Below are 12781 nucleotides of genomic sequence, written 5' to 3' on the forward strand. Positions count from 1 at the left end.
CAGAAGCATCAGAAGGAAAGGAGGCAGTGACTGTGTGTTTGGATGCAATGATCAGTCCTGGAGTCTGGAGTGCACTGATGATGGTCCTCGTTATGTCTGGCACAATAAGAGACAAACATCCATCTCCTCCTCCTCCTCCTCCTCCTCTGTCTCTAACAGAGCAGCAGTGTATGTGGACTGTCCTGCTGGCACTCTGTCCTTCTACAGAGTCTCCTCTGACACTCTGATCCACCTCCACACCTTCAACACCACATTCACTCAAACTCTTTATCCTGGGTTTAGGTTCTGGTCTCCTGGTGGCTCAGTGTCCCTGTGCTGAGTGGAGTGTAAAGAGTGTCTCCTGTTACAGAAACACTCTGACTGTTGAACAGATAGTTCAGTCTGTACATGTCTGTCTCTTTCACTCACAAACACGTTTTCAGATTCATGGATTCAATCAGTTGATGTTTGAAACTCTTCTAAATGATTCCTTGTAAACTTCTTCCTCTTCAGTCACAAACAAACAGGAAGTGATGTCACATGTGTTCCTGTCCACACAGCAGAATGAGTCTATTGCTGACAGTGATGTACAAACAGAGTGAGCATTTCTGAGGCCCAAAATAAACTGAGTAGTTCACTGAATGAACAATGGACTGTGAGCTCAGTTCCTTCATCATTAGTATGGATTATATATGTATATGTATTATATTAGTATCATATATATCAGGTGCTGCTGCTTTCAGTCATTGTGCAAATGTGCTGTTTGTAAGCTTGTAAAGCTGCAGTCAGCTGAGACTGAAGAAGTCACCTGATCAGTGAGCAAACGTTTCTGAAAACGTCCAGATGAACAGAATCAACCTTTTGGGATCAGCCAGCAATGCAGCATCATTGTTGTTCAGCTTCAGAGGTTTGCAGGAATGAACTGATGACCAGAAACAGCTGCAAAGTCCAAGAAAATACCAGCTGGAGTTCAGCTGCATTTGAAGAAGTCAAAGAAAAGTAAGGATGGCAAAGGGCGACGTTTTCTTCCAAAGAGCTGCAAACATGGTCGACGCCTCATTAGAAGAATCATCTGGACATTTGTGAGGAACTCTAACCAAGAAAGCAACGTCACACAGATCCAACAGACAGTTTCCATGACTGCAAGTGTTGAGTGGAAAAATGCTACATTGCATTATTGCATCCTCTCACCACAGGAGGCGCTGTTGGCACCACTGATTGCTGATCAGCTGTTCTCTGATGATCTGATTGATACTGTGAATAACGGGACTCACTGAACTCTGTGACACAGTGAAGATTACAGAGTTTAACTTCACCCTTTAAGACTGACCACAGAACCAAGTCCGCCAGAGCTTTTGTTATATTTTTACATGCTGTGGAGCCATTTGTGGGAGCATTTCAAGTTGCTATACATCAATACAACTGTTATAGCCCTAATTTTAATAATATGTATGCATTAAGTCCATAGTAACTACATAAATTGCAAAAAAAACCTCTGCTCATCCATCTCTGTGTGTATCAGGATACATTTGGTTCATAATACACAGAAAAATCAGAGTTATTACCTGTAATAAATGTGAAAGATTCCTGCAGTGATAACCAGGCAGGACTGAAACACATCCAAGCTGTCACCACGGTAACAGCAGCGCCCATCCACAGGTGAGGGGAGGAGCAAAAAGAGGGACTTTGACCATTTTATACTAAAAACACTCAACTAATGTTTCTAATATGAAACAAATAAGCCCACATTAATGTGAGCGTTTATTAAATAATAATAATGATGATTTCCTCCTGATCTCATTTCCACAGCAGAGAAAACTGTGGTGTATATTGAGGTGGAGGGTGTGGTCTGTGGCTCAGGTGTAGAGTGAGGGTGGGGTGCACCACAGCAGCATGCTGGGACTGCTGAGGGTGGAGGAGGGAGTGATGATGACATCAGAGCTGCAGCACAGAGACCAGTGAACACACAGTCTGTTCATCTTTGCATAGATACAATATACAGCACAATATTGAATGACAGACACGCTGTGGGAGCTTCCACAGATACACTGACGTCAGCATCCAGAGTCCTCCTGCTGCTCCCCCCTCAGAGCCCCGTGATCAGCACCAACACATTCAGTTAGATGACAGAGTCCAGCTGCAGCTAGAATCAGCTCCCCTCTGTGAACAACAGCACAGCGTCAGTGTTTCACACTCAGTGAAAGGAGGAAACAGCAGAAGAACACCATGTGTGCTACGTTTCCCAGGACACACTACAAACTGCACAAATACAGAGCAGCACGTGGAAGGACCTGGAGCTGCATTTACAGAGCTGCAGACAGCGTGATGTCCTGTATGGACAGGTGGAAGGAACCAAGTCCGCTGTGTCTGAGAGTGTCTCCCTGTCACAGTGACAATAACACAGCTGCTGCTCACAGTCATTAAACTGACCTGAGGTCAGCTGTGCTCCTTACATATGAACCATGTGACCTCACATCAGTGCTGTGGATGACTGTAGTCATAGAAGAGTAGAGCTGTAGCAGGTGGTGTGAGGAGGAGGTGGTGTATTCTAGTTAACGCAGTACTGAAACACTCCAGCAGAGGGCGCTGTTAAGTCCTTATTGTAACACAGTTACTGTGTGCAGTTAGACTTCATACATAATCTGCACTTATTTCCATCAGACATGCTGTCAGTAAATGATTGGTTTCTATACATTTCTAAACACAAAACCTCTTCACCCTTCTAACATGCACATTTACACAACTAAATGGCAGTATTGATGAAAAGAAACACATTCAACAAATCCATTTAAACCTTAAAACAAACAAAAGGAAGCATCTCTATGGACAAACAAACCCCTCCACTTGGTTTGACCTGCTGATGTCACAAGCAGGACTTTAAAATGAGGAAATGCCGGGCGGGCGTTTCCCCACACCTGACCCTCATGAAGACTGAAAAGACAAACAAAGTAAGAACAAATGACTTAATCTGTAACATAATAAAATGTAAAGAAACATGTAACTGAGTATTCAGCTTCATTTGCAGAATGTTTGATTTGCCAGCAACTGAATGCTTCCACACACAAACCCGGCATAGTGAGTGAAGCAATGTTACTTAACAAATAGCAAATCATAGCAAATACATAGAAACAGAATAATGTGTTTAATATGCAAAAGAAGAAGAAGAAGTAAACACATATGGGACAAATGGAGACCATTGCAGCTCATCCACCAGTGGGGTAAAAAGAGCAACCAAGAAAGTGGCAGCCTGCACGGCCACAGATGTGCTGGAGGAGCTAGAAGCTCTACCCATGGAGAAACTCCTGGAGAACCTTGCTAAGCCTAACAGGGGACAGGTACTTCTGCCCAACCTGGCAGCCACAAAGTGAACTCATTTAGGTAAAGATAACCACATGCACCTAACCAGCCTGCACCAGCCTGACATTTCTTCCTCCTAAGTAAAAACCAATGGATGGATTGAACTTAGAGTCTCAGCTCAGTTTTCTATTTTGACCACCTACACCCCAAGATACTCTTTTAAAAAGTGTTGTTTTCAGATCCCTTTAAAGTTCATAAAGGGCCTGTTCATTTTCATTCAGATGTTTTATTACATAAATGTTACTGTTTTCTTTTGATTTATGCTCCCACTACACTGCACCTCTACAAACAACAATGCCACGGACTGTCAGCTGCTTTTACATGCGAGAACATGAGTAGGTTTGATCAGAGTTTCAATTATCAAAGAAAAGACAAACTGAGCAAAAAGAAGGAAAAAAAGACCAACTTCTTCCCAACTGACAAGAAAAATACTCGTCATGTTTTCATAATAAAGGATCAGGCTCCCCATTTATGACAGCTTGGACCAATAATGTATGTTACACTGATGCTACTGTAGCAACAGGGTCAACATCTCTATTTAAATATAATTAATATACAAAACACAATAAAAGTTATACATGAATTATTCATTATTTTTACTATTGATAAAATTCATGTATACTAATCAAAGTTATACATGAGTAACGACATTATTAATAATGATTAATAATAATAATTCTAATGCCAACATGATGACTGTTCATAGCTCCTGCTTTGAAATACTGAACTTAAACATTGACCTGATGAAAGATCACAATTCACAGTGGCCCACTGTCAGAATCATTCTGAATATAAACTCATCGAGTTAATCTGAACCTTTCTCAAATGTGCTGTGAATAAATGCTGCTGCAAGCCACTGTGGGAAAGCTGTGTTATTATCATGGAAACATCTGTGACACATTCACAGAGGACGAGGACACAAAGGGACGACACGCAGAGGCTGTGTTAAAGTCAAAAATCCAAATCTTTAGTCCTAAACAGGCAGTGGTTACAAACAGGAAGACGAGCAGTCCATTAAACAGTCTACAGGGTCAAACATACAGAGAATTCAAACAGCTATTAAAAACAAATAACTGGACACTGAAAAACTTCAGTGATGTGTGAGGCACCAAAGGGAAGCAGCTGAGTATATTCAATGAATTATCTTCAAATACAAAGACAGAAACTCCTACAGGCAGCATGCAAACTGAGCAGGATACACAAAGATCAGAGATTACAAAAGAAATCAGAAAAGGATTTCAAACTTACTGAGAGCAAGGCCTCTGTTACAAATCTGTCTAATAGAGAAACATGCTGTACAGATACAATACGCTCAGTGTTCATGCTCATTTAAAAACTGGCTCTACCTGAACCACTTCAATATTTTATGAAGTCACTGAGTCGACCATTTCTACAGTTTGTTTCCTTCATTGCAGTTAGAGTGCGGCTGGTAAGGATGAAAACACACACAGAGCGTAAATTGTCTTTGTTAGTAACAAACGTCAGCAAAGAAAAGACAAAACACACAAACACTCTCATGATATTCATGAATCATTAGAAAGCATCCAAACATTCTGCTCGTGGACTTTTACAGTCTTATTTGCACTCGCTCATCTTCATAATCATCCTGATCAATACATGACAGGGGAGGCTTTGAGGTAGGCGGGGCTCTCTGCTGATGTCAGCATGAAAGGCAGGACCAGCGTCTGCCACATGTTGGTGAAACATCACAGTACACTGGCGTGGTTTCCTTTCCAGATGTTGGACGTTTGACACTTCAACGTTGAGGCGAACAAGAAGACACAGTTTTGGGTCGGGTTGCTGCAGGGTTTCTAACTGAGCAAAAGCAGAAGCACACAGACCAACAGGGATCAGATGCTGAGTGTTAGAGGAACATCTGTGCTGATCACTGAATGCTGCTGTGGTCTCTTGTTGAAGTTGGCTGGTGGGACAGTCTAATAGTGATATCCTGCCCATCGGAGGAACACTTTTAAAAACACATGCAATACTTTGTTTGTATTACAGTCACAGTTTATGTTATTTTTGTCCTTTAAAAGTGTTGCTGTACTATAAAGTCCTATAATTTGAGGCTAAAATGGCTCAGAGAGTCTCTCTCTCAGAGGATCTCCTTTGAAAGTGGAGACGGCTTTATCCGCTGATCCACGTCACTTTACCTGGATGTTTTCTTTGAAGCTGGATGAAGACTCCTCTCCCTCACTCCTGCTGCAGCTGTGTGGTCCAGTTGGCCTCTGAGGTCACAGTCAACATCTGTAGCAGAAGAGGGGAAATAAAAGTCCAGGTCACCAAAACTGGGAGCTTTTCCAAAATAGAGCGTAACTGGACTTTTTCAGCCTTACAGGCAGATAGTCGTCTGAAGCTGCAGCTTTTTCTTTTTAGCTTTTTCCAATCTCTGCTCTCGGCTTTCTTTGAGAACATGTCTGCTTTCTTGGCATGGGTCTGTCTGCTGTTGGTGAAGAGACTAAATCCACATACTCGCTACTAAGATCTCCTCAAGTAGTCTCAACCAGATTACAGTTTAAGAGTAAATGTCTCCTGAGAGTTTCACCTTGGGGAGATGCTGTCTTGCTAACATGCAATCATGAGCATTAATCTATGAGGTGAAAAAGTCATTTTAAAAGCTCCAGCCACAAGTTTTATTTCATCTGTGTTTTGGTCAGAGTCCCATCAGACCTCCAGAATGGTGTCAGAGTGTTTTCTATCCACGTGATGAGCACAGGCCTCAGGTCCAGACCTCCACGGGCACCATAGCCTCTTTGGAGCTAATAGGTGCAAGAAGGTTTTGTTGGGATAGGAACTGAAGAGGAAACTGACGAGGAAGGCAAGGATCTTCTTCAGCTCCTCCGAGCCGGGACCTCTTTGTGTAGGCCAGCATTGGCCAGGTAGCCCTCCAGCATCGCTGGATGGCCGACAGTGGAAAACCTGGAGGAGTAGGAGAGAAACAGCAGCTTGGAGCATGTCTTTATACTGTTTAGTTTTTAGAGCCACAGACTTTCTTTTAATGTCATTGTTCAGGATCTATGACTGATTATGTATTTATTGTATTCCTCCATGACTGTGTGACAGCAAGTGGAAAAAACCAGCTTCACCTTTGTTGATATGCTTGTAATTTTAATATTGATTAAATGGCCCATGAAATAATAGAAAGCTCATATATGAAAATGTATTTTAAGAAGTAAAATGTTAATCTGAGCACAAAGGAGTACACTCACCTTCTGGTAGATGGAGGTGTAGCGAGTGCTGGTGAACATCCAGGCCTCCTCGTAGAACTGATCACTGATTGGATGCAAAACATCGATGGAGGATCTGTGTAAGCGCTGAGGATCGTCCTGATGGACAGAACAGAAGGAGAGTGAGACAAGTGAAGATATACTAAACAACACTGTGACATGAACTGAGCCACACACAGTTTGATTCACAGCTGATTGACACATTATTTGACCACGAGCAATCTTTTCTGGTTTGACGCCGTCTTTGTAGCCAGAAACCAGCTCTCTCCTCGGCTTCCTCCACTACACGCTTCCCCCACGCCAGTCTCCTCCGTCACTATAAAGGGGAGAGTCATGAGCTCCATCACCCTCACCTGTGCCGTCCAATGTCCCGCCACCAGCCTCCACTGCAGCAGGCCAGAGACCACACCCCTGCCACAATAAGTAAAAGTATATCCTTGCTGTACCCTTAATGCTAAATGTGCTAAATTAACCGCTGCCTTTGCCCCTTTGGGATTATTCTTATGTCACTGGGATGTTGACCTTTGACCTTCACATTAGAGAGATGGGCAGACATAATTAGTGTATGAATTTTAAAGTAACAGGTAATAAAGAGAGTGCAGCAAATGTAGTCAGGTTTATTACTCTGTATCACACATGAGTGCCCGAGGGAGGCGGGGCTGACTGGGGAGACACAGGAAACAGAGAGACAGGGCTGACTCGACATGAAACGATGAAACGTGGGACACGGGAACAGAAACTAAGGAGGAGCAGCCGGGTGAAGGGCTGCTCCTGCCGGGAGCGGTGGAGGAGCCGCTCCAATCGGAGGCCGAGGACGAGGCGGGCGAGGGTCTATACCTGCCGGAGGCAGAGGAGTCGCTCCACCAAGAGGTGGACGAGGGGCTGTGCCTGCTGGGGGCGGAGGCGCAGTGCGGGGAGCCGCTCCAAACGGGAGTGGCGGAGGCGGTGGCGGAGCAGCTGTGCGAGGAGACGGAGGTCCCTGCTCCAGGGCAGCCGGAGTTGGAGGCAGAGGAGCGGGACAGCCCCACTAGGCCGGGGGTCGGCGGGCTGGCTAGTCCAGCCTCGCTGCCACCTCAGACGTCACACCACACAACCACCAACCCCTGAGTCCCCGTGTTTTAACACGGCGGGCGTGATTGCGGATGCCGTGCAGGTGCGTCCGCATGGCACCGCAGACCACGCCCCACCACACTGATAAATAAGAAGAACAAAAACCAAGAAAAACAAGAGTCAAAGAAAACCAAAAACACAAAGCATTGGGCCAGGACCCACTGCTGTGACATTTATATGTGATAAAAACATTAAAAACTGCTCACATGTTGAAATCTTTCTACGTATACTTTAGGTTCAGCTCTCCAGCCTGGCATTTGGTTAAGCATGATTCAAACATTTGATTTTGTTTAACTGGTTTTAATTATAGTTACTTTTTGTGAACATTTGTTGCAGCATTTAAAAATACATCATTTATTTTCAAACTTTTATTTGATTTAGAGCATCATATTTGACCAACGTAAATGTTTTAATTTCATATAAAATAACTGAAGCAGTGAACTAAATATCTGAAATCTTTCCTTCCTTAAAAGTTATAATCCTACTTAAGTTATAGTGCAAACGCTTAAGCAACAAATATACTTGATGCTAATTAATTAATATTTCCCTTTGATGTTGCAACTATGCGGTCACTTCTGTCTTTAAACAAAATAATATTTTCCAGTTACAGAAATCATAAAGTCCAAACTACACTGAAAAAAATATGTTGTTGGATTTACTTAATTCAATGGTGGACATTTGTTGCACACAGATGTTTTGCTTTGGCAGCAACTTAAACAATTGAGTTAAATTAACACAATTTATTCATGTTCAATAAGCCTGTGCAATTTGTGTTGATAAAATGTGACTTAAACATGTTTTGATGAAGTAATTTGAGCTCTTGGAATATTTTAATCCTTCACAATTTTCTCACTTTATCCCAACACCATTCAATAACTTTTACCCAATACTACTTGGTCACTTAAATACTACATGTTATCTTCAAATTACATTTTGCTATTATATTCTAGTATCAAATACACAATTTTCAAATGGAGGCCTTATAACAGATTATATTGTTCTCTTCCAAGATGGTTGCTGGCATCCACCAGTAACCTTTCAAAACAAAATGTCTAATTTCACTGCATTGACAGTAGGTAAAGAATTAAACTGACATTACTCCTCCACTGAATCTACATAAATCAACAGTTAAATAATGTCAGTTCTTCCGTGTTCTCTGGAATCAATCACAGCAAAGAAATTAGACTGTTTCTTTTGAAAAATGTTGGGAAAGAACAAATCAAGATCAAAAATCAAGATTCAGTTAAACAACAATTATAACTAAACAATTTGAGATAATGATAGTTTCCATTAACATTAAATTAGGTTACTGAATTGGCAAACACCTTCCTATTAACATTACCCATTTTACCCCAATAACTAAAGAAATTAGCACTTGCAGGTCAAAACCTTTATTCAAGAGATGCAAAAATAACATTGATACAGTGACTGTCAAAAATTACAGCACTGATCATACTGTGACATGTTGGTTCAAAACAGCACACTTAGAAATATTCAACGTTCTTTACTTCAACTGAATGAAACTGAAAACACCATTTCACACGACCCATATGGGATATTTAGACTGTATAACTGTTCACGCTACATCTCTTCACTAGTAAAAGAAAGAAAAAATACAAAGAGAAATTTAAAAATGCTGCCAAAATGCTGCACAGAGCAAAAGGAAAAACAAACAACAACAAAAATGGCCCTGACCTCATGGCAGTTGCAGTGTATATAAAAATGAACCCTGCGATCTGTTCCTGGAATTGAGCTTCAAAAATGCAGCAGAACAAGTGTGAGATTTAAATGTCTTCTCACCTAGAGCTGATCACCTTGCATGCATAACAGTGAGCTTTCCTTGCAGGAGCAGTTTTGTCTTAGTTGTGAGCTTTTCTTGTACCGGACTCTGCGCCCCAATTTTAGTGTCAGACCACACCTTCAGAGTATTCCATCAGAACCAACCACGACGCAAGAGGAACACTGATGACATGCAACCCCATGACCCAATCTGGGGCAGTGATGTACCAGCGGAGTTCAAGTTGTGGACCACCGGACAGAAGGTCCTGCACTCACTGTTCCCATGGGTCGGAACTGGAAGAAACACGTTAAGAATTGAGACTCTTGACTACCGATTTGGACTTTTCCTGAACAGCTCAACAAAGATAAATAAGGCTCAGAATGAGGAAATCGACGCGATCAGAATAGTGGTCATGCAACACAGGGTCGCCCTGGACATGATTCTCGCTGAGAGAGGGGGCCTCTGTGTCTTATTCAACACCACTTGTTGCACCTATATCCCAGACAACGTGCACTCCTTGACCATGACCACCGCCCTAGACAAGTTGCGACAACTGAGTAATGCGCAGCAACAAGACTATGTCACGAACAATGAGGACTGGCTGACCTGGCTGCTGAGTGGCAGCTGGAAGACCCTCGTGATCAAAGGACTCGTACTGATAGGAGTTCTGCTTCTATTATTGTGCTTGTTTTCTACATGTATCCTACCATGCATAAGATCCATGATTGACAAAATGGTACAGGCCACAGTAATTACCTATGTTGGACTGCCACTAGAAGATGAACCGGATGAAGAAGATTTAGTATAGAAACACACACACACATACTGAATGATGCTACAATTGAAAATGTTATAAGCAAGTGATTGTTGGCTGATAATAAAGTATGATTAAGTGAAAAATATTAACATCAGGAGGGGATGTTAAAGAAGAAACGCTTTTATGAGTTTTATGTTGCATTAAAGTATATGTTCATATTTTACTCTTAATAGGAAAAGAACAAAATGTACTACTCGCTCTGTTTATAGAAAGAGGAAGTTCACCCTATGACATTTATACGAACTTAGACACACACACACACACACACACACACACATATATGCAAAATTAGAGGAAACTGCTATGCTTGTTTCACCCTGCTATAAATAATAAACGACTACTGCAGCTCGGAGTGAGTCCTCTCTGAGCCCTCACCCGTGCAGCACGTTAACCGTCTCCAAGTGTCTCAGTGTTGTTTATTCACCTAACTGTTTGATAACTGTAAATCTCTGACAACAGTTTATTTATACCATCTTCACGTGAACACATTCAAGAACATCACAGATGAAGAAACATTAAAAACTTCCACACTACATAAAGCAAGAAAAATAGTTTTTCTTTCAGGTGGTTTCAGAAAAACAGAAACATCAAACATCTCCAAGACTCTCTTTGAAAGAACTAAAAACCTTTGTTCTCATGGTCCAATCATGAGTGAACTCCCCGATGAAGCCTTGTGTGCTAAAACATGTCAGAGTTTTAAAGGTTAAACATGAGTTTCCAAAACGTTTTGCTGGAGAACAATGAACTATTTGACTGAGTTTCAATCATTTACAGACAAGCAAAACCAGGACAGAGAAAAAAGGACAAAACTGACCCAGTAAAACAGAAAAGAAGATCCCTTGTAGATCTGTATTATGTAGAAGTTCAGCCCAGCAACCAGTTCAGTTCAACACAAGTTTAAATGATTCTATCTGAACTCTGTGGAGCCTGATCTCAAGCTTTTTGAGTCTGACACAGAAACCAGAGGATCTTTCTGTGTCTTCAGATTCACTGTGATCCAGTGATGGGAGTGATTTCAGCCCTGAGTGATCGCGCTGATGTTTGCACAGAGCAGACAATGAGGTGAATGTTTGGGCACATTGGTAACAGTGAAACAGTTTATTAGTAACGTGGGATCGTTTGTGTGCAGAGTATGATCTGAGATTCCTGAAGCTCTTGTCACACTGGTCACAGCTGTAGTTTCCTTCCATGTGTGCACGTTCATGAATGTTACGACTACCTGACCGTGAGAAGCTTCTCTCACAGTGTCTGCACTTGTGTGGTTTCTCTCCTGTGTGGACTCGTTTGTGTGTTTTAAGCTTCCATGCAGTGGTGAAGGATGACCCACACTGATCACAGAGGTGCTTTTTAACCCCACTGTGAATCAGTTCATGTTGTTTTAAGTGATTTGTTGTGGTGAAGCTTCTCCCACATTCTTTGCAGTATTTCAGTTTGTCTCCAGTGTGTCTACGTTGATGTACTTTTAGGGTCTTTTGCCGACTGAAAGTTTTTCCACAGAGGTCACAATGAAAGTCTTTCCCACCACCACAGTGATGACAGGGTTGAGAACTGGATCCATCTGTGTCGCTCTGCTTCTAAACAAAGACACAAAGACAGTGTAAGTCAGTCCTTCAACATTTGTATCCTGAACGTCGCCTGAAATAAAGAGCATCTCTGCAGACGTCCAACTACATTTGACTGTTTCAGTTAACACACTCAGTTTACTGGGCTGCAATAACTACAATACTACCACCATAATACTACAGTAATACTAAAATCATAACTGAAAGGAAAATCTGAATAATCACTCTGAGCTGCTTTTCCATGCAGTAGAATTGCTAACATGCTAACACAGTTTAATGAGCAGAGTTGTTCCAAACAGTCAGGCTAAAATGACAAGATAACAATATAAATACATACCTCACAGTAGCTGCACTTGTAGAGTCTCTTTCTGGTGTGGATCTGTTGGTGTCGTCTCAGGTCATGTGGAGATTTAAAAGTCTTCTCACACAGGTCACATTGATAAGGTCTCTCCTCAGTGTGGGTAAATATGTGTTGTTGTAACTGTGCGTCTGTTGTAAACTGTTTGCCACACTGTTCACAGCAGTACACATCATGTCTAGTGTGAATGCGTAGGTGTGTATTTCGGCTCCCTCTCTGGCTGAAAGTTTTTCCACAGATGTCACAGCTGTATGCCTTAATTCCAGAGTGGGTAACTAGATGCTTCTGTAAGTGGCTACTGTGAGTAAAAGCTCTGCCACACTGATCACAGCTGTACGCTTTAACTCCACTGTGGATGAGTTGGTGTTTTTTTAGGTAACCCTTCAAGGAAAAAGACTTTCCACACAAGTCACAGCTGAACGGTCTCTCTCCAGTGTGGATGACCTGATGCTGTTTTAGTGAAGCCTTCTCAGTAAAACCCTTCCCACACTCGTCACAGCTGTATGCCTTAATTCCAGAGTGGGTAACTAGATGCTTCTGTAAGCTGCTACTGTGAGTAAAAGCTCTGCCACACTGATCACAGCTGTATGG

At 42.1% G+C, this 12781-nt stretch overlaps 1 protein-coding gene and 1 long non-coding RNA gene across 2 annotated transcripts in view; one reads left to right on the forward strand and one right to left on the reverse strand.

Moving 5' to 3' along the window:
* LOC146679729 (protein NLRC3-like) overlaps positions 1–890 on the forward strand; it is a 14302-nt gene extending 13412 nt beyond the window's left edge. The window contains exon 9 of the mRNA XM_085450172.1: positions 1–890. This exon is cut by the window's left edge and continues 214 nt beyond it. Coding sequence (XP_085306298.1) covers positions 1–319 — 319 coding nt within the window. The 3' untranslated portion in view covers positions 320–890.
* A 10864-nt stretch (positions 891–11754) lies between these two features.
* Positions 11755–12232, reverse strand: LOC146679730 (uncharacterized). Its single transcript, XR_014918640.1, has 2 exons — positions 12170–12232; positions 11755–11844 (listed from the first exon to the last, which is right to left on the reverse strand). It is a non-coding gene; the product is annotated as an uncharacterized LOC146679730 (long non-coding RNA).
* Between the last annotated feature and the right edge of the window lie 549 nt (positions 12233–12781).

The sequence above is a fragment of the Copadichromis virginalis genome, unplaced genomic scaffold (genome assembly GCF_057382275.1).
Source record: "Copadichromis virginalis isolate Kocher_CV1m ecotype Utaka unplaced genomic scaffold, C_Virginalis_male_GT1.1 unmapped_scaffold_1, whole genome shotgun sequence".
NCBI lineage: Eukaryota > Metazoa > Chordata > Actinopteri > Cichliformes > Cichlidae > Copadichromis > Copadichromis virginalis.